Source organism: Zeugodacus cucurbitae, chromosome 6 (genome assembly GCF_028554725.1).
Source record: "Zeugodacus cucurbitae isolate PBARC_wt_2022May chromosome 6, idZeuCucr1.2, whole genome shotgun sequence".
NCBI classification, from domain to species: Eukaryota; Metazoa; Arthropoda; class Insecta; order Diptera; family Tephritidae; genus Zeugodacus; species Zeugodacus cucurbitae.
The window spans coordinates 699357-722145 of record NC_071671.1 but is presented as its reverse complement, the minus strand read 5'-3'; the positions used below and the strand labels follow the sequence as shown (position 1 = coordinate 722145).

The 22789-nt window shown below is 37.3% G+C and overlaps 2 protein-coding genes across 28 annotated transcripts in view; both read right to left on the bottom strand.

Moving 5' to 3' along the window:
* Positions 1-8488, bottom strand: part of LOC105213401 (EH domain-binding protein 1) — a 29878-nt gene extending 21390 nt beyond the window's left edge. For 4 of the 9 annotated variants that reach the window (XM_011186166.3, XM_054233398.1, XM_054233400.1 and 1 more), the window contains exons 1-2: positions 8337-8488; positions 4643-5110 (exon numbers count right to left, since the gene is read on the bottom strand). In XM_011186166.3, the coding sequence (XP_011184468.2) occupies positions 4643-4746 (104 nt within the window). In that variant the 5' untranslated portion in view covers positions 4747-5110; positions 8337-8488. Of the gene's footprint in view, positions 1-4642; positions 5144-7517; positions 7857-7892; positions 8043-8312 lie in introns of those variants that run through there. The other 5 variants (XM_011186167.3, XM_011186169.3, XM_011186168.3 and 2 more) reach the window with 5 other exon arrangements.
* Positions 8489-10597: 2109 nt separating this feature from the next.
* LOC105213403 (mitogen-activated protein kinase kinase kinase kinase 5) overlaps positions 10598-22789 on the bottom strand; it is a 73677-nt gene continuing 61485 nt past the window's right edge. For 12 of the 19 annotated variants that reach the window (XM_054233411.1, XM_054233407.1, XM_054233408.1 and 9 more), the window contains 10 exons: positions 22342-22405; positions 21436-21498; positions 18229-18267; positions 13479-14664; positions 13286-13409; positions 12862-13215; positions 12345-12788; positions 12055-12276; positions 11781-11907; positions 10598-11712 (listed from right to left, as the gene is read on the bottom strand). In XM_054233411.1, the coding sequence (XP_054089386.1) occupies positions 11613-11712; positions 11781-11907; positions 12055-12276; positions 12345-12788; positions 12862-13215; positions 13286-13409; positions 13479-14664; positions 18229-18267; positions 21436-21498; positions 22342-22405 (2723 nt within the window). In that variant the 3' untranslated portion in view covers positions 10598-11612. The remainder of the gene's footprint in view (positions 11713-11780; positions 11908-12054; positions 12277-12344; positions 12789-12861; positions 13216-13285; positions 13410-13478; positions 14665-18228; positions 18268-21435; positions 21499-22341; positions 22406-22789) is intronic. The other 7 variants (XM_054233409.1, XM_054233412.1, XM_054233417.1 and 4 more) reach the window with 7 other exon arrangements.

Below are 22789 nucleotides of genomic sequence, written 5' to 3'. Positions count from 1 at the left end.
AATTACATATAATGACATTTATTGATTTTCTTGTCATTACAAATATGTATGTATGTAAAGTAAATAAACTGGTGACATTGGTCGGATGCTTTAATGTCTTTGAAGAGATCAAAAATAAATAGATATAGAATTTAAAAAATATTAATAAAAAACGAACAGAGGCATTAAACTCAGATCTCCATTATGATCAAATCAAAATTATTCGCCATCAAAGGCATTTGAACTCGATCCATCAAAGTTGCCTTCTTAAGTAAAACAAGTGAAATTGGCTCATTGTAGCTCAATGTATAGGCGCACAACCATAGTGCAGACGAAATTAATTTGCCGGTAATAAAATGTTTTGAAATCTAAATTGAATAAGAAACAATGCGTCTTCATTCTTCATTCGATTTGGAAGCAAAGGCTTTAGTTTTATAAGTAAAGTGTAAGGGTAAAGCATTCGTCGGAATGGATATGTGGGTGGTGTCTGGCGGGCGTTTATCGTAACTTAAGTGCGAGTGAACTTTTAACCGCATTCCAAGTGTGTTTGTGTATATGTATAGCGTCCCTGCCATTCGGAAAGGCATTAGCTAGAGGAAATCACGAGCCAGTGCAGAGCAACATCTACGAAAGTAGCGGTGATATGCAGCATCTGGAAGTATATACATATGTGCATATCAAGTGCCCGAAGACAACGCAGCGCGCAGGCAATCTTATTCATTCATCCGACCAAACACCCACAGATTCAAGTATTCCGTCAACCTCCTTCAGCTCTTCGGCCTGTCTGTCAATTTAACTGTGAACTAATCGCAGCACGTCAGTGGGGGTGCGGGGGCAACGCCAGACGAAATGCATCTACACTTGGCACTCGACGCCACTGGATCTCTTCTACAAATAACTTGTCGACGCGTCGGAGGCAGGCAGACAGACAGCAAGTGCGAAGGATACTGGAGTCATTGTGTGCGGGCAATAGACGAGTGGAAAATTAGATTGTGCGCTTGCTATTGTGTTACCAAATGAGTTTTGGATTCGTTAGACGAGAGATGAAAGAGGTTTTTTGGGTTATTATTTTGATGCAAACATAGGTAAGGGCGCTAAAGTCTGCGAAGCACCATACTATGATTACCGATTCGTTTCATTCAATATATATAGAGGTCTTTATATAATCTACTATACTATAGCTATCGTTCTCTAACTTAGAGCAGCCACATTGAATTTCAGCTTGAAAGTCTGAATGTCTGAAATAGTCATTCTAACAACAACACCACTAAACACAGTCTTCCATATACATATACAGTCCGAGGGCGACAAAGCTCCTAATCAAATGACGTTATCAGAGTTTGTTTACTTATAAATTGCCTACACAATATTGCGTCGACTTCATAACAACAAATACGTTTATTTTAAATCAAAATATTAACACAAACATCACAAATACAGACAACAAATAGAATGCTGACAGATTAAGGGGAATACGCGGAGGAAGAACCACCAAATCAGTGTTGGAAAGCGAAAATCGTGGCAGAAGCAATACAAAAACAGTGAAAGCGACAGGTGGTAACTAACAGACGGCCAGACAGACATGGAGACAACGAGTGACATGTTCACACCAACTCCTTGACTCGGCGTAAAACGGAAGTTATTTTGTTTTTTTGGCTGCGCGTGTGGCTGTGTGCGGGCGGGTGTGATAAGTTTATGGATGTACGAGTATATAAAGGTCTAACTATGTGGATCGCATGACATCAGAAGAGCAGCTGTGCCTACTATGAACGAAATATATACATATGTATAAGCAACTGAATTTTATATGACAACTTAATTATGGGAATCTAACGGAATGAGAATATTACATGAAAGTAAAAATAGAAATAGTAAATGAGAAATGATATTAATATTTATTGTTGGAAATTAATTTCCTAAAATGGGTGTGACCTGTGCGCAATTACATTTTTCAATATTTTAATTTGTTTTAATTTTTTTTTTTTTTTTTTTTTGATGTATTCTGCATATAATGTCTTATTGAGGTTTCTTTTGTACGCGCCTGTTTACATTGCTCAATGTCGAAGCGCGCCATTTATTTACGTTGCAAATATGAAAGTAATTAAATTTGCATTAATATCACGTTATGCACGAAAAGCGCAAAAACAATACATAATAGAGCAAACAACAGCTGAACAGCTGAAGAGAGTGAATGGGAGAAAAATAAAGGCGCCGTATTTATGAAAATCATTTCAGCCAAAGCTTTTCCGAAGAATTCTAAATGCGCAAAATATTTGCTATATTTATTATATATGAGATCCATAATAGAAGGAGTTATGGTCACATTCTCTGACATTGAAAATACGCGCGCTCAAGAACAACAAGTTCCCGTGTTTTGAAAACTTCTTGAAAATATATTTGCCATAATTTATAGCACACTTATTGCAAAATATGCACAAGCGTATATATATTATAAAACAAAAAATAAAATAGAAAAAAAAAATAAAAAGATTTTCGCTATATACATATATCAATCGAAATACATATACGCACAAGCAACATATGTACATATACATATATGTATATATATGTATGTTATAGGCCGATCTGCGATCTTTGTATGTCATGTGTAATTCTAGTCGCCATAAAAGTTCCACACGAGTATAAATTAGCTGTAGAAGACTACCTTGCGTACCCCTTTTTCGCCGCCATTAGCAATAGTCATTATATAACAATAACAGAAATCATAACAGCACAAACAGTGCGGAAAATTTATTATTGTCAGAATAAAAAAAGACACGAGTATTGGGACTGATCAGCAGCACAACTTGATACATATTTACTGTATATATATTTTTTTTCTAAATTTGTGTGTGTGTGTGTGTGTGTGTGTGCTACAGGTGGTAATTCACCGACAAAACAAATCAGAACAAAATCGTATACAAAACAGTTAAAAAGAGCGAATACAAAAAGCAAAGCAGAGCATACATTGTTGCAATCACCGCAACCGCACAACCGCTCCATCGCCCAGATATTGGACGTAAACACAAACACACATTGCACATAGACAATCTTTGCGCTCGAGCTCGAGTTGCCGCTTTGAAGCGGAGTTGCGCCGCTAAAACAAAGGCAAACGCGAATCCACGAGTCGAAGCGACGTGAACTGCGACGACTGCACTGGCAAAGTAATTGAGTTAGAAAGAACGGCGATTTCACACAAAAGCAACAACAATTCGTCAGGTAGGGCTAGCTTAGCTTAGGTGCAGAGGCAAGAGGCGAATGCATGGCAAAATTAGCGAACAGTTAAGAGAAACTGAAAAAAAAAACATATCAAGAAATAATGAATGGGTGAATGAATTTTTACAACACATTTTTGCAACGGTGCGTTCGCAGTCACATAAACAAATAAATTGCGAATTTTAACAGTGTCGCACACACACATACACATACACAAATTTGTGTTTGAGCTTGAAATTAGGCCGCCAGCAGACATCCACATATCCATACACATGCGCGAACGTGTGTCCGACCATTGAGGGCGATTCGTACGGGTACGCTAATGTGGAACGCATACACGGAGAGAAATTGAAAAGCCGAAGGTGATGTTGACATGAATCTATTCACTGCACTATTTCAGATTTTAAAACCAAAACATTGTTTTGATATAAATAATAACAAGAAAGCAGAGCGCCATCTGTGGAACAGTGTAAATTAAGATTGCGAAATCGAAATGAATTCTAAATATAAAATGTGTCAAAATAAGTAATTACCCATTTATGATATTTTTATTTAGAGCCCAAAACGAAGTTCAACCATTTCTTTCAGTGCATTTACCTTTTGTTTATTCCACGCAAATCAATTTTCATTCAAGTTCTATTTACTGTTGTTTCATTCGAAAACGTCCGAACAATTTACATACGCATTGACTTCCGCTCTTTTCACCTTTCCTAAAGCAACGTGCAACGGTTCACCTTTTATATTCGCATAGTCTGTCGAAGTTACTCGATTATTATGCTAATCCAAGTACAGACATACAAGCATATGCATATAATCTCACATTTGTTAATCAAAGCAGACACTTATATAAAAAACAGTAAGTAAGAGTATACAAATGTACAAGCCGCTCAAATTTTGTGTGCGGTTTGCGGCGAGAATATTACGATATGTACCCATGTGGCAATCAAATTGAATATGCATTAAGTATTCCAATAAACGCAATGCAAAGTAGGTAAGTAAATAAATAAGCATGGACAAGCGTGTAGTGAGTATGGAAGGTGTGTGTGTGTGGTTCCTACAAAGTGTTTTAGGCAATTAGCTTGCGGAATTCGGCACACTCAGCTTTTATGGGTTCATTCCACAAATCGTTGGCTATTAACTTCAGCTTTCATTTGATAATCGATTTCTGCCATAAATTCAATTGATATTTGTCACAGCCGGTATTTTGCCAAAACTTCTTATGGTTTTTGGTTATAATACTTTCGACCGAAAGCATATTTGTATTTAGAAAAAAACAAGATACATACATATGTATATAGGTAGTTGAGTGTAAGTCTCAGAACTTCGATTGCCAATAATTACACTTTAATATGCCTATAATTTAGAATAGTTTGTGAGCTGCTACATGTATCATACATATATTTTATCAAAAGAATATTTATAAAAAGAAAAAGGAAAATGTACTCACCATTTGGCCGTCGTTTCTAGGCGCAGTTCATGATAGGATGAGGTAAATTGAAATTTGGCGGCACGTTTATTGACGCGCTGCAAACGCTTCCAGACGCTGCCCATGACGCTGGCAGCTGCCGCGGAGGTGGTCTGCAAGTGCTGCAGGGCACTAACTGTCGATAGTTCGGACGCAACAAGAGACACAAGAAATCACCACCAAATCAATGGCGATGAGCTGCGACGAGAGTTGAGAAGTTTAAAGCTTCTTCTTATTCGGTGATCACAATTATATGTAATTAAGATTATCTTTTTTAGATTTCGCACAGGTGACAGGTGTCAGTTATATTTTAGATTTCCACTTTTTTATTTTATTTATAACTTTTTGTAGACCTGCTGTGGCTGTTTTCGTTGCGGTTCGTTTTGATTTTTTTATGCTTTTACAAGCGTCGGTTTTTTAAAGATTCTTTGCCGATTCTTTTCCGCAAAACTGCCAAAAAAGTAATTATTATTTTGGTGAACTCTTAATGAAAAGCAAGAGAAGGAACTCAAGTTGCGCTTTAATTAACTACCATTTGTACAACAACAACAACAACAACAACAACAGCAACAAAATTCCCATATCCCGGTCTCGCTCAGGTAAACACGCCCGTCGTGTTTGAGAAACACTGCTTCTGACCACTCGCTGCGACGCGTTCTTTGTCAAAAACAAAAATTAAAAAAACTATGACACAATAAGATATTTCGCAGAGACGAAGAAAGGGTACTTATACTATTAGTCTAGCATTCGCTTTGAAGCATAGCAGTTGTCGCCGCCTCTGTCTTTTCTTATCTTTGTTGGCTTTACGTCATGTTGTCTTTTGGCAATTGTGACTAAATTTACCCAATACTCGTGCATACATATGTACCTACGCACATAAGCAGTACACTGTGTATTACACATAGACTTGAGTTATTATGGGCCACAATAGATTTACACGTTCTGCTTTAACGAATTTCGGTCTTATTGCAGAATTCATGGAGATTTTGTTATTTATATTTTTTCTCTTTAATTTCTGCAACGCCCTTGTTGTCGGATTACTTTGTATGTAGCATTTTTGAGTTAACAGCTGCTGTTCCCAGTCACACCACTTGTTGTAGTTCTTCATTAAATTGACGCTTCTCTGACATACATATGCTCGGACGCCAGGATTAGCACTTCGGGAGCTCCGTTATATGCTATGGCAATTTGGCTTGGATCTGGCACATCGCATGCATAAATACAGTTGTATGTATATGGTAAGTGTGTATTAACAGTCAAAGACACACATTCATAGGTTTTTAATATCATATGTTGTTCTTGTTTGTGTGCTTGCAAATTTTCCTTTGAGATTAATCATTATTGACTTATTTATAGATTACAGACGATCCAATGCGACTGTCAGTCAATTATAAATGTATGTATGTATGTATGTACATATGTATAGCGGAATCATTTTCTTGTTGCCATTGGAAGCTAACATTTTAATGAGTTTTACTGTTGTTGTTTGTGTGCCAGCGTAAAAGGCAATTTACACTTTGCGTGCAATTAGGTAAACAACGCAATATCTGATACATACAACCGATTTGTCTGATATGTAAAATATCGATGCATAGTCATCAATATGTATTTCTGTTAATGCAATTGCATATGCACCCGTCACACATGTAATCATGTACATATGTACGAGACTGGTTCACCATTGTGATAACCCAAACTAGTATTTTTTCAATGTTGTGTGTTATTTTTATAAGTTATTTCATTTAAAGCCGTTTGTATTAACATTCATACATACTTAATTGCACAAAAACGTTTATGTGGAAAGTAATCAAAAAGGTAAACAATATAATACTTGCAATCTCTTGGCTTTTTGCGTAGTTTGAATACAATCTAGTTATTAGTAATGCACATTAGGCCGAATACATTTTTATTTCGACTATTTGGACTCTTTTACCATTTCAAGATAATTTACATATTTGACAACCTGTCTACAAAAGTTGCAAATCATTACAAAATATTTAAGATACAAAATAGTCTCACATATGTATCTAGTTTTTCACATCTTTAAAGGTTTGATAACACAAAATTTGAAATTATTATAACAATAACAAATTATATGCTATTTTTGTGAAATGGAATAGGTAAAATAAATTCCTAATACACTTTCTTCTTTGATGTTGAATTCCTGTATTATACTCAAATAAACTACGAATGACACTCCAATCGACAAGCTATCGATTGCCATTGTTTATAATAAATTGTTAGAAAATAATTTGGAAAGTATTCGACGATATAGCGTACAATTTCTTTTGACTTATTATCTTACTTGTATTTATAACAAAAGTATATCTGTTCGGTTTCAGGCTATACCATTTCAAAATATCCCGAGGTAGCAACTACCTCGCCAATACATGATAAACCCAAAGAAACTGGTATACAACATACATACATATTCGCACATAAATGAACTGTCTTATAAATCCTTTTGGCATTCACAGCTGCTGCACAAGGATTGTTTTCAAAAATACAGGGTGCCCAGACAAATGTTAGTTGCTCACTTTTTACTAAGGACCTACTTGATTATTCCATAGCTGTGAGACAAATGGTGAGCTATGCGCCTGCGCGTTGAAAAATTAAGGACAAGTTGTTTGAAAAACACATATACAAGCAAAGTACAACAATTGTGCATTCCACAGACTTTCTAGCTTATTTTAACACACACATTGAAGTTATGTTATACGAGCACATTTGAAGGACCATTTCACCCCCTTCTACAATAATTTCACTACGCTACATTTCATTCCCATCCTTCCTTGTTTTCATTCGTGTACGAGTGCTTTGTTGTCTGTCGCTGTTGTTGTTTTTTCTCTTCTTTTACAGAATGGGTTACGCTGTTCGTTCTTGTTTTAGCGACCTTTAAAAGTCACCTATTCAGTTCTTTTTCAACTACATTTATTTTCTTCTGCAGAAGTATATTATCATTTCACATTTTCTTCAACTGTTTTACACACATATTTCACGTTTATTCATTCGAGTTTGGCTTAGAGCAAAATGTACAATAGTAAAACACAACGTTTAAGCCACCCATTTGATGACGAATCGGACTTTGCAAGGGTTAGTATTTCTACCCGTCATTCAGACAATCAACTATGACGTCACTTTATCAAAAATGCCAACATTAGCAGTCACAGCTCTTCAAAAATCAGGGCTTATACAGTCCTGGTCTTCCTACTGACATTGGATAATAGCTCACATAAGTATATGAATCGTAGTATGCACGGAATTCCATTCACTCGTACAATAGCCGTAGCACAAGCTTAGCTAATAACACACATTTGCACAGCACCGAAAATTAGCAACAATTTTATTGAAAATATGGTAAATTTGTATTTTGTTTCGATAAAATTACAAATTTTGGTTTCCACTTATTCTTTACGAATATTTTCGCTACAAACACTTTGCACTTCAGATTCGCTGTTTTGCACAATGAACACAACACCGAAAATAGAGATGGATGCACACACGCGTATACATCACACACAAGTGCAAGCGAGTACGCTACAGAGTGCTCAAGTAGTTTCAGTTGAAATGAGAGAACGAAGGTGAGTACTACGGCGTAGACGTCGTCGTACACGCGCGCTCACACACAAACGAACCCAAACACAACACACACCTATCAGCATGTATATATATTCACCATCGTCACTGAATCGTCCGTGCACCAATTAAACCAACTAAACCGCTTCAACGCGTTGTTCAAAATGTACTGAGCGCAGCTGATAGCTACGGCACAGCAAATGTCAGAGCAACCGTAGCGATGGCGACAGCTGTGCACAACGATTACTAACAACGTTCGATAAATTTGCTTCGGTTTCTTGAATTTCGTTGTCAAAACCAAAAATTATTGACCGATCAAAGGCTACAATCGTTTAAAATGTTGTAAATGTTTATTATTGATTCCAGCAAATTGGAATTTTTCTGACAAATGAGACGGAAGTGAAACGATAACTGTATAGCAATATTTGTCATCTCTACTCACTACAAAAATGCCAGTGTTGAGCAATTTTCACCACGAAATGAAATCGACACAGGGTGCAGTTGGTGCGACAAAACCTTTTGGCAAAACGAAAGATACAGGGTGATACAAATAGTTGCATTATAAAAGGAAATTATAAGGAAACAGGATACAACATGCATATAAGAAAATAAGAGTTTATATTTGAAAAGAAAGACGTTATAGTTCCCTTTTTAATTGCAGTTTATTAATCAGTATTTCAATCTCGTGCTGCGCAACAAATTATTTTCAATGTCCCGTTAGTTTTGCATTGTAATGCTTTAAATTTCGACTAAGAAAGTTTTCTTTTGCTTTATCTTTATACATATATATTTAGTACTTTATTTATTTTCAACGAACTATAGTGTTTTTTGTTTTGTTTTGCATTTAAATTGTTTCTTCATTTAATGTCTAATACTCAATAGAAATCGTTACTTCCCTTATACACACATACTCGTACATACCCTTAGAGGCTACGCTGCTTACTTACATACATACGTTACGTTACGTTACTTGTCTACCAAAAAAGCTTTCTTTGTGTACAAATTTCTGCTTTAAATCTCTACTCTCTATACACTTTATGTCTAACATCGCACTTTGATTTGATTTTCCACCACTTTCCTACAAACATACGCATATATATTTTGTTCCTTATGACTAAATTCTAACACTTCTTTCAATAGCGCACTAGAAACTAGTTTATTATAACTTCACTTTTAATTACAAATAAAATATAAGTTAAATACAATAGTTATTCATCAGTAAATCTATCGCTTGCCACAATTGCAATGCTTTGTTTGTAGCTTAAATGGTTTCTTATTCAATAAATTATAGTTAATAATTAAAAATTTATAATTGTATCACTTAAAACGGCGTTTGTTCGCTTCGTATGCAGTTTCCGTACTACCTTTGGAGCGTGACTACTTTTATTACACACGCCCTGGAATTTCTGTGGAGACGCTGGAATAGTTTTACAAATCTGTTTCATTTAGTGCTGCGCTGGTCTAATTAAATAAATATTTATATATTTGCATTTATTAACAATTTGTGAGCTTTTGTTGACTTCTTTCATTTTTAGACCGTTAAAATACATATGTATGTTGTATCATTTCAATTGTTTTACTAAATAACTTATGAATTCATTTTTTTTATTTACTTTTGTTAAGTCTTCCGCAATAAATTTGTTAGTGTTGTTGTACGAATTGAGTGTGGGAGGTTGGAATTAAGGTTCACGTTTAACAAACATATGTTTATGGCTGTGCGACTAACTAACAGGCGGAAGTAGAACACATTCAAAGTCAAAGGTCAAATTCAAAAGTTAATTGAATTGTAATTTGCAAAAATTATAATAATTATAAATATAGATTTTGGTAATTTGTAATGAATTCGCGCCACAGTATATCGTTTTTAGGTGCTTTATAACATCTAATAATTCATGAATAAAATCTTTGTCGTGACATGCATCAGTCGCACAGCCATTTAATATTTGTTTTTCAAAACATTTTCGGGTTGTGTGTCCACAGGGCTGTGTGTGTGTGTATGCCTAAATATATTAAAAATAGACTTTCTTACGCTTAACACTCACATTTAGCAACTACTACTTAAAGTAATCTAAAATTCAATGCTCTAGTTTATCAAACAACATGCCAGGTTTTTTTTTCATTTTCTTATGTTCTTATGTAATTTATTTATTTTCAAATTTCCTTTTTATTAACTAGTGTGCTCTTAGAACTGGGGCTATGCGCCTATTTGTTGTGAACAGCTCAAACCAAGTGGATCGATCGCAAGGTGAGTACTAAATTCATTGTGGGTTTTGAAATGTGTTTCGTGTGACGGCTCGCACAGCCCTAGCTAAAATGCTGGCTTTATCGCAATTGCGCTCAATAGTTTTTGTGATTTTGAAATTGTTTATGTGCCTGTGATCGTAAATTTAGTTGTTTCAGTTGCTTTTTATATTTCTTATTTATTTTGTTTCTTTTTGTTTATACTAAAAATTGTAAGCAATATCAGATACTTCATAATTTACTTGATTAACCTAATTGTTCGCAGTGTTTTATGTTTCAAACTCTCAAGAATGTATTTCATAACAATCAATCAATCAATCAATCACTTTGATGTTTATTCAATGCTCTGCCATTTCGTTTATAATACGTTGTATTCAAATACCGTGAAAATCTATAAAATATGCTCTTAAAGTAGATTCATATATGCATTCCAGTGTAGTAGTCTAGTACAATCTAAGTGAAGTTACATGTATTGCAGCTAATATTATAATAAAATTAAAATCATGTTGCAATATAAAATATAACGGCATACATAAGCGATACAGCAGCTTGTATATACAAATAATTTTGTTTTTTTTTTGCACGCAAGTGTTGCGCAACCATTAAAATTATTGAAATCCCGTTTATTTACAATTTCCTTTTCGTTTAAATGGCTCTACTTTGACTTGGAGCTGCTTGAACTGTACACACTGTATAAAAATGCATATTGTCTGCATTTAATCTCAAAACGCTTTGGCATTGGCGCAGCGTATATTCCTTGAAATATTTTTCGCGCTTTCACACTCACTTTATTTTTGTGTGTGATTTTTAAAAGAAACGGAGGACGACGCTAGAAAAAGCTTATAATTAATATGATTTTATACCAAAAATTTAGTAAGATTACAATAGCTTTGCAAGTTTTATGCTACCGTTACAGTTACTTATTCTCAAATTTATCGACATTCATTTCACATGCTCATTTCATTTCACATCTTTTTATACTCGTTTATGTATGTATATGTAAGTCAGTTTGCTGAATTTTTTCTTTTTAGTTTTCTTTTTCTGTTTTTGTAGTTAAACAGAATAGTTTGTTTCACTTGCTTTACATAGTTAATTGCATTTTTACCTTTTATAATTTTTATAATTATATAGTTAATTAATAGCTGGCCTCATGGCCGGCTAGAATGTAAAGATCATGTCCCTCCTCGCTGCCCAGCGAACCGGTGCGCAGCAATTGACTCTCCAAAGCGACGACTCTGCAATGTGGAGTTAAGGTAAATAAATTAGTGCCGTTTCTTTGAGTTCAATGACGTGAGGCATTTACTTATCACAGCCGAGCAGTCGATATGTACGACTCATGTCCTTGATCTCCTGCGTTATTTCGCCGTTGCGCAACGACTTGCCCTGCATGCCGTGCTTGTGGAATGCTAATACGCTATCGGGTAGACAAACTGCAAGAGGAGGTACACAAAACCAATTATGATGCGAGCCAAGCATAAATACAAATAATTTTAGAAAGGAACAAAAGTTTATTTTCATTATGCCAATAAGATGAATAGCCCTTTTAAGACAAGACTTTCTCACAACATTATTATTACCTATGCTATCCACACTGAAATCGAAATTGAGTTGCGACACCAATTTCTTGTGTTGTTTGGGGTTACCCTGCAGCGTGACGACTTGTATGATGTTGCCATAGCAGACCAGAATCGCATCCTTTTCGACCTGGTGCACTTTCACCACCTTCAACAGGTCCCGTCGCGGCACCATTGTCGCCGTGGCATCGAAATCCAGATCGTCCGAATGGAACCAGCTGGCGCCTAAGGAAGTAAACGTTATAATAAAGGCATTTAGTATTAACTCGCGAGTGACAAAAACTCAGACTCACTATTCATGTTGATCAGCTCGAGCTTCAAGCAGCCGTTGAGCGCCTTTCGTACGCCCGTGCATACGATAGGATATTCTAGCTCTGGCGTTATGATCATCTCGAAGACAGGTGTGTGGCCGTTCAGTACACACCCGTGTCCACCGCCCAGTATGCTCGATGCCGGCCATTCGCATTGCTTGAGCAGCATGAATTTGTTCAGCGGATCGTACCATTGCATGAGGAATATGCCGCTGGGCGTGGCACCGCACAAGTACTTGTAGCCGTTGTAGGGGTTGCGTGTTACACAGCATTGGGTGCAGCCCTTGGTGTCCGGAACCTTTGTGGTGAGTGCGAACTTGCGCGGGACCAGTCTTTCGGGTATTTTGTTCATGTGCAGCGAGAAGCGATGTGTCTGCTTGGAATGTAACGCGATCAGATCGTGTCGGTATAATTGACAAGATTTGCCTTGGCGTTCGGAAGCAAACAAAGATCAATGGTTAGCTTGCGTTAGTTAAAGGTTTTTCAAATATTTGCTCACCTGATAGACTCATGAGTACGTCCTTAATCACATACAGCCAGGTGGTGCGACGCGGGAACAGTTGATCGATGACGGCGTCGTGCAGCTCGTTCATGTTTAGATTGAAGATGCCCTCATCGGCCCCGATAAGCAGATGCTGATCGCGCGTTTCGGGATGGATCCACGAGGCTGTGCAGTGTATGCGCAGTGGACAACCATTGAAGATCTTCGAAAAGCATGCGCCCATATGTACCTTGGGCGTGGGCGGTAGACCATTGGAGATGGGGCGTGGCGGGGTGTGACGACGACGATGAGAGCGTTTCGGAGGCACGGGAGGCGTATTGTTGAGCAGATCCGGTTGCGCTTCTTTCTCCACTGCGAGATAAATTCAAACCGAATTATTTAGCATATGAACGCATATAGGGAAAAAATGTTTCTAGACTACCTTCGTCCTCTTGAGTGCCGCCGTCACTGAGGCTGCGTGTCCTCGATGACTTGCCCATGTCATTGAGCAGACCAATCAGCTGATCCATTGAGCTATGGCGACGTGGTGAGTCCTCTAGACCATTCTGTAGTTTGTTGGGAAAATAAATTAAGATTTCATTCCGGGTGAGGGCGTCGATTTAGCGCATACGCACCTGGTTACTCTCATGCCGATAATCACAATTACTGTCGTTGCTGCCGCCAATCGCTTGCCCCGAGGTGGGCGTACAATCTCCGGACAACGGGGCCGCTGCGCCGGTTGAGATGGCCGAACCAGTTGCCGATGACGATGCCGTTGCTGCGGATGCACTAGTTGTTGTCGAATCGGTCACCGTAGTGTTGCTATTAAAATAATTGGCGCCATTATTACGCAGCAAATTAGTGAATAAATGTGACGTGGAAGCAGAGGAATGCATAAGCACATCACGAGCAAACGCGGACGAGGATGACGATGGCGATGGGGAAGCGCCAACACTGCCGACACCACCACCAACACCACCAAAACCACCAGCACTACCAACACTACCACCGTTACTCCTATCAATGCCAATACCTATCATACCAACACCACTTCCCCCGCCACCATTAGTACCACTAACACTACCGCCTAAGCCGAAGCCAAAGCTACCGCCTCCACCACCACCGCTGACGCCGCCGCCACCGCTGTCGCAACTCAAATTGTCCAGCGGATTGTACAAGGACGAGGACAATGACGTGAACTGCGATTGGCCATTCAGTTTTGCCGGCGTCACAACAGCCGTGCCATACGAGTTGCTGGATGTGGACGCCGAGAGACCAGTGGCGCTGGTCGAGCGCGAGTTTATATTGCTGCCGTTGGGACCGCCATTGGTGTTGCTGTTGCTATTACTGTTACTGTTGTTGGTGTAGTGCATGTAATGATGATGATGATGATGGTGATAATGTGGCTGTTGTTGTTGCTGCTGCTGTTGGTGGTGGTGCCGCGCATCGCTGTCATGGTTGGCGTTATTGACCGCGGCATCAACCGACGTTGTGCGCATATTAGAGAAGCCGAAATTCAGTCCCAAGTAGGCCGACATCGAATGGCCTAAGCCGCTCGCGCCACTCACCGAGTTAACGCCGTCGCCACCATTCACTGTTGCAGCGGTCGATGGCGTCGCGGAGTTTGCGGAGCTGCTGCTGACGTCGTCAGGCGCGGATGGCGCTGCGACATCGTTGGCTCCGCCGACGCCACCGTTTTCAATACCATTACCATTGCCGTTGCCGTTGCCATTGCCATTTCCATTACCGTTACCGCCATTGTGCACGCAGTGGCATTCAGTGCTAAGCAAGTCTTTGGTGTCGGTCAACGGCAGGGTGGCTCTGTAAGGAGGTGAGCAGTGAGCAGTGATCAGCAAACAGCGTGCGCGCGCATCGAACAAATGTGTGATGAGCGAGCGATTTGGGTGACACCGAATACAAAATGTTGTGAAGAGCATGAAGGTGAGAGCGGGAGAAAAAGATATAAAAAGGCGACAAATGAGCAGTGATTGCTGTGGGAGCGTACGTGCGCCTAAAACTATACTATCTTATATACGATACGATACGATTTATATATGAATTCACATTCTGCAATACGAGCTTGTAGAGCGAAATTATTCTGATGTTTTATGTACATGTAAATGATGCGAGTGTGTGTTGTTGTTCTGGTTTGATATACATATATGTATGGATTTTACAATTAATTAACTCCAGTTGTTGTTGCATAACTGTTGTTTAGTAAGCGGTTTTGAGTTAATTCTCAACAAATACACAATTCTACATACTTAAACTCAATTAATTAATATAGTTATGTGGGCGATAGATTAGTGTTGCGCTTGTTATTGTTAGTTTTGTTAATGAAAATTAGTTTAATAAATGGAATGTCAGCTTTTATTGCTATATAGTATGTATGTATGCAATTAAATCATATTCGATAACAAAACATACCGTTATAGCGGATAAATTATTCAAAAAAATCTGTAGTTATGTATGTTTGTATGACATGTAAGTAAGTATGCGATTACGTAAGGAAAACATACACAAAGAAGACATGCGGAGACTCTCAAATTAATCCGACGACGAATACGAATACTGTTGGTTGCTGTGTGGAGTTTGGTGATTTTGGTTGTGTTGTTTTTTGATTTTTTTTCTTTTTTTTTTGTGGACTGTTTACTGTTTTATGTAACACTGAAGCAATAAATATATGCGCAAGAGTGGCTCAAGGCATTATTTGTTGCAAATTGCACCAAAAAGGCCTTGAACTCAAAATCAAGTAAAATATGGGTTTGTTTGTATATAAAATAAAATTTGTCTTAAATAAAATGGTTTGAGCGACAATTTTTCTTTTTTCTGATTCAACCTGCTTTATTTGGGGTATTACTATGCTATTATCTGGACTCAAAATGCAATAAAAAACATAATCAAGTACCTTCATACGAAAGAGTTTTAAAATTTTTTAGTTTTTTGTTTGTGTGTGTGTGTGTAAAAAACCCAATTAGAAATTAATAATAATAAATAAAACCCTAGTTTATAAACTCAAACATTGTATGTGTGTCACTTAAGTAATATTTCCATTGGATTCCTTTATCTTTCTTTTATCTGCCATTCTATATACTGATCACACACACACATCATTGCAAATGAATTTTCCTATTTTTCACATTGCTGCCGGTGGATTAAAGTGCAATGAATAATAAAATAAAAAATACAACAACGCGAAGCAAAAAAAAAACACAAAAAATAGAAACAAGTGTTGGAAAAAACGCTTTGATAAAATGGGAAACGGTTGACATGCAAATTTTGAGTTAGACAGTGAATTTATACACATATATATATACACTAAGAAATGGAAATTGGTAGTTCTTGGAATATGAACAATACTTGCATACATATACATATGTACATCAATACACCATAGACAAATAAACATAACAATTCTTGCAAGCAGACCAGCCACCAATATACGAGTACATATATATGCATATATAAACATCGGGCGAAAAAAGCGGCGCTGCACGAAGATAAACAACAAAAAATATTATAAAATTGGAAGAGACAACACAGATTGCTTTGAGTAAGCATGAGCGGTGGCATAGTCCTGAGTAACCACTGAGTTAAGAAAACTACGTCTGTATACTAGTATATATGGAGAATCTTGTCAACTTCTTGGCCTTTCATTAATTGTACACAAGCAGATTATTAATAATGTAACCAAATTTGGATTAGATGTATGTGATTGGCGTTGCAACCGTTTAGCCGGTTATAGCCGAATCGACGATAGTGCGCCACCTCTCTCTCTCCTTCGCAGTTCGGCGCCAGTTGGAGATCCCAAGTTTAACCAGGTCGCTCTCCACCTGGTCCCTCCAACGGAGTGGAGGCCTTCCCCTTCCTCGGCTTCCTCCGGCGGGCATCGAACACTTTCAGGGCTGGAGTGTTTTCGTCCATTCGGACAACATGACCTAGCCAGCGTAGGCGCTGTCTTTTTATTCGCTGAACTATGTCAATGTCGTCGTATAACTCGTACAGCTCATCGTTCCATCGTCTGCGGTATTCGCCGTTGCCAATGTTCTGAGGACCATAAATCTTGCGCAAAAATTTGGATTAGATAGGGGAACAATTTAAGCTTCCTTGGTGCTTATCAAGCCTTTGGAAGGATAACAAGGATTCTGGATCTTGTTCTCGAAATAAAACATTATTGAAAATATATATTTTTTTCAGATTCAGATTCGGCAAAATGCTTATCAAAGAATTTCTACTGTTGAATGAAGGCATTTTAATACTTCTAAGTCTCCATTTTCCACAAGAAGCGCAAATGCGTTGGCGTCGAATATTGCAGTCTGACAGTTTTACGCACGGCATGTGTTCTTTGCCCAGAAAAACATATAAAAATTTAATGTATTGAAAATTATGCGGAGCAGACACCTCTTGTAAAAGAGCGTCGGACAAAGAGCTCGCAAAGTACTCGTACAAAAAACACTAACACCAACACAATTTGCTTATTTGAGATTTCTGCAAGATTAGCGCTGTTCAATATCTACACACTTACACTAGTTTGTCTATGACTAGCATGCAGCGACGGGGGAAAAATAAAATATACACAGACAGCGAAAATAAATTGCATATAAACTCGAAATTGATGGATGAAGGGTGAGGTGGGGAGTGAGTGAGTGCAAAAAGGTCATACTTAAATTTATGAACTATCGCCAATTTGATGATACTTAATGATGTGAGTATGCTTGTGTGTTTGTATAATGCAAAAATATACGATCATAATCAAGTTCAATTTGGCAAAAACCGTGGCAAATTTGTGCATTTCAAAGCTTAAAGGAAAACAACTCTTCTCAGAAGAAAAAATCGTAACTAATTATAAAAAAAAAAATAAAAAAAATAGAAAAAATAAAAATTTAATTTCAATTAATTAAAAATAATAATTTCATGTTTCTTGTGAACTATTGTCAAATGTTTCCAACTACTTGCTGGCCACTTTAATGCACAAGCTTGCGAGGTTTACCCCTACGATTTTAAGCTTAAATAATATTAAATAATGAATTATAAATAAAATTACATTGAAGCGTAAATAAATAAATATAAATTAAATAAATAAATAAAAACTAAAAAAAATGTGATTAATTTCATTCCGTTTATGGCAAAAGCTTCGTTCGTTTTTTTTGTTTTTCGTTGGTGATAAATTATGGAAAGAACTAGTATTGCGTATGACTTATGAGTAACTGAGTGACGCTTATATTTCGGCCAGCGCTCTACGTTAGCATTTAATGCACGCGTTTTGGTGAGCACTTGAAAACAAAAATCTTCGAAAAAAAAACAAAAATGTGTTCGCACGCCATTTGCACAGTAAACGTTCTAAATGTTGTTGTTGTTGTTGTTGTTATTATTGTAAGTATTTACCTTAGCTTTAGCTCCTCATCAATATACTGTAAGAGGCTCCTACAAATAACACAAACAAAATGCAAGAAGAAAAAAATAACAAAAACAGCATAAGAATGAGAGAATACATCAAATACAATCAAAATTCAAATAACGGGTGATTTTTTTGAGGTTAGGATTTTCATGCATTAGTATTTGACAGATCACGTGGGATTTCAGACATGGTGTCAAAGAGAAAGATGCTCAGTATGCTTTGACATTTCATTATGAATAGACTTACTAACGAGCAACGCTTGCAAATCATTGAATTTTATTACCAAAATCAGTGTTCGGTTCGAAATGTGAAATCCGCTTTTTTATCGACAAATTTTGTTCAGCGATGAGGCTCATTTCTGGTTGAATGGCTACGTAAATAAGCAAAATTGCCGCATTTGGGGTGAAGAGCAACCAGAAGCCGTTCAAGAACTGCCCATGCATCCCGAAAAATGCACTGTTTGGTGTGGTTTGTACGCTGGTGGAATCATTGGACCGTATTTTTTCAAAGATGCTGTTGGACGCAACGTTACGGTGAATGGCGATCGCTATCGTTCGATGCTAACAAACTTTTTGTTGCCAAAAATGGAAGAACTGAACTTGGTTGACATGTGGTTTCAACAAGATGGCGCTACATGCCACACAGCTCGCGATTCTATGGCCATTTTGAGGGAAAACTTCGGAGAACAATTCATCTCAAGAAATGGACCCGTAAGTTGGCCACCAAGATCATGCGATTTAACGCCTTTAGACTATTTTTTGTGGGGCTACGTCAAGTCTAAAGTCTACAGAAATAAGCCAGCAACTATTCCAGCTTTGGAAGACAACATTTCCGAAGAAATTCGGGCTATTCCGGCCGAAATGCTCGAAAAAGTTGCCCAAAATTGGACTTTCCGAATGGACCACCTAAGACGCAGCCGCGGTCAACATTTAAATGAAATTATCTTCAAAAAGTAAATGTCATGAACCAATCTAACGTTTCAAATAAAGAACCGATGAGATTTTGCAAATTTTATGCGTTTTTTTTTTTAAAAAAGTTATCAAGCTCTTAAAAAATCACCCTATATTTTCAAATGCTGTGGCAAAATTAAAATCGTAAATAATAATAATAATATTAAAAAAAAAATAAGAAATGCTAAAATCAACAAAAACCAGAGGATAGATAGTACGCTTGTTTCTCTTAAATTTAAACATTCTAAATTTTTAGGTTCGAGTGCAAGAGCAGTGCCCCGAGAGCAGAAGTCGCGATCTTCGAATTTAAGTTCAGTGCTTTTTATTTACATTAGATCTACATTCAATCGGCCACACGTTCTGCACACAATTGCAGAACTCAGGCGAGACAAAGTATAATGAATTCTGCGTTCGCCCTCATAAATTGGAAATTACAATTTCAATATCGCAGAGAAATAGAAATAAAAATGGAAAATAAATATTCGCAGCCAAACGCAAATGCAAATAAGTACATCTATTTGTGCGCGTATTATTTTACATCGTGTAGGTAGTATGTGTTGTTGTTGTGCGCCGTCTTTATGGCCAAATTATAGTCAGCTGCTGACGACCTGAGTGTGTGAGCTAAAATGTAGCAGGCATTTATAGGCCTCGAACACTACAAAAGCAAAAGGTGCACATAGACATTGTACTCGCGTAAACGCCTTAAATGCTGCTACATTTTCTGTTATAGGAATGGGTAAGTGTGTCTAACTGGCAGATAGCTAAAGGCGAGGTGCGTAGGAAAAAATATTTTGAGAGGCAATGAACTTTGGAGGAGGGAAAAATAACAATTTTGAATAAAAAATGTGGTAATTAATGAAAACAAATGCAGAATTTAATAAAAAATAAAACGACGTTTTCTAATGTCTACAAAATTTGCTAAGCGTAGATTAATGCAGTTGCAAATAAATAATAGATATGACAATAAAGTGAAAAAAAGTAAAAAATATTGCCCTGTGAATCCCAACTAATTTTTTGAAGCATACATTTTGGGGCAAATTCATTGCTTGAGGCATACATTTCGGTGCGAATTAAGCACATTTAAACATTACTTATAGAATTAGAATAAATACACACATCAGCGAAATGGGTCACATAATCTAATTCATTTAATATTCTCATATTTTTCAATTAAATAAATTTCCATTTTCCATTGCAGTTTTTGTAACTTAACGAAAACATATTGACCACAATTTACGTAATATCAGCGCGGCATTAAAAAATTACCAACAAAAATTGTTACTTTTTCATTGCAAATGAAAATAATTCTCATTTCAATTTTTCCATAATTCAACGCGCCGCGCACTCTGCTCTAAGCGCTAATCCGTTATCACAAATACAGCCGCAAAAAGCGAGTAAATCATAGATAAACGAAGCGAAAAATAACCAAGTGAATTAGTAAATTGCATGAAGGGAAAACGAGAAAACTGGTAAACTTCAGCAAAATTTCATTTAGCGCGTTGCCAACTGTTTGTCGGTCGGCCATGCCGGCGGGGAGTCAGCGCCGAGAGGGGCATACAGTTTATAGTAATCATAGTGCATTAGGGCTAAACATGCGATAACAGGATGCAAAAGCAAAAAATGAAAAACCAAAACGAAAAAGTTAAAATTCAAGCGGGAAAATAGGAAAATCATAAATAAAATTGTAATAATAAGCGAAGCAAACAACGCAACATTGCTGCATTTGCGCTGTGTGAGATTTCGCACACGTTGCACACACTTACGCGCTGCTCGAGAGTTTTGGACACAAATACTTGTATACATACATACACACAGCGCAGTTGCCAGCGGCAATAAGCAATTTACAAAGCGGAAACATCATTTTGGCGGCACAGCGAGCGCGAGGGCGAACGGCGTAAAAAGTGCAATTTTGAATTTTTTTATTATAATTTTTTTGCCTTGGCTTTGGCGGCACATCGACAGCCGTTTTTCAACAAACCGGAAACAATTATTCGCGCAAAAAGCGGCCGAAATGACAGATTTAATTTAGAAGAAAAAAAAATCAATCAATAAAATCCATGCGGGCCGCGGCGGCTGGAAGCGCTAAAATCACTTCTGAAACAACAACAAAAAAAAAACGCAACAACGAAATCGAAAAGGCAAAATGTTTCAGGCGAGATTCTGCGGGTGCTATGCAGCGAACTCTGTACTTTCGTGCGTATGTGTGCGTGTGCGTGTACTTGTGCAGTGTTTGTGTGAGCCAACCTTAAGGACATGTTCATAATCAAAGTACCGGTGAGTTTTTGGCGCCGCACTGTAGCTAAAGGACTAAAAAAAAGAGAAAAAAAAACGAAAAGTTGGTGGAAGAAATTATATTTATTCGAATAATTACCACAAAATAAGGGTTAAAAATCGAGCTCAACTGCGAGTGCGAAAGCTTTGAAGAAGAATTCAAAAGCAGTGGAGATTAAAATGAAAATAAGGTTTGTGATGTTGTTGTTGTGCTGAGAATTCACTTCGCTGTGAAAGTGAAAAATTAATGGCATTTCGAAAATGTTTTTTGTATGGTTGTGGGTTTAAAGCGTGATTTCAAAATTGATAAACAGTGGCTGCTCTGTTTATATCTATTTATACGAATATGTGGCTGGTGTGAATATTTAACAATGTGTGTGTATGTATGGTGAGTTTATGTGGTGTGCCCCAGTGGGTGTGATATTCTGTATACATATGGTACTTGGCGTTTAAATGTAGTCATGTGTGTGTGTGTGTGTGCAGATAGATGTGCTTGTTTGTTAGCTCTCGTGTCAAACTCAAGGGAATATATACGAGTATATGGCGGAAATAATACAAGAAGACAGCGCAAGCTTAATGAAAACAAAAAAATCCGGTTTAGTGTTGTTATGCGGTTGTTTTTGTTGTTACATTCAATATATGTACGACGTATAAAGCAATTATGTAGACAAACAGGAAATTGAAGTATACTTTCAGGCGTTGCACAGACACATTTAACACGGCAAACGTGTAACAGCGAAAAAAAGCATTTTTTCCTTTCTTATTTTTTTGCTTTGGCAAATTGAAATATACAGTAAATATTTGTACATGTACATAGATATATAATATATACTAAAATATATGTATAGCGCAATAATACTGGTTGGAACATATACGTACATGTCGCTGGGCAAAGTTTCGGGACTAGATGAGCGATCATTCCACTGCGAATTCGTTGTCATGCCTACAATAGAAAGTGATTTCAACAGTTTTATACATAACCGCGATTTATATAGTGTATATAATATGCGTATGTGAATGCGTATGCGAGCAAATTAACGCTGCCACTTGGCAACCCTTGAGAAAAACCGCCGAATTTCACTTTAATGCTGCTTCACTTGAAATAAAAGCCAAAAGTGCCGTAGTAAAGGAGCATTTCAAGTGCGAATAATAAAGCCAGAAGGGTGCGGCAGCACACATGCGAAAGGGGAGTACACCACAAATATGTTTAAGCGCGTCAGCACCTCGCTTTCTTCTGAAGTAGAAGAGAGCACAACTACGCGGTTTACTCCCCTCCCTTTCAATGTATGTCCGTATATATTTCGTTGTGCACTTTATATAATATGTT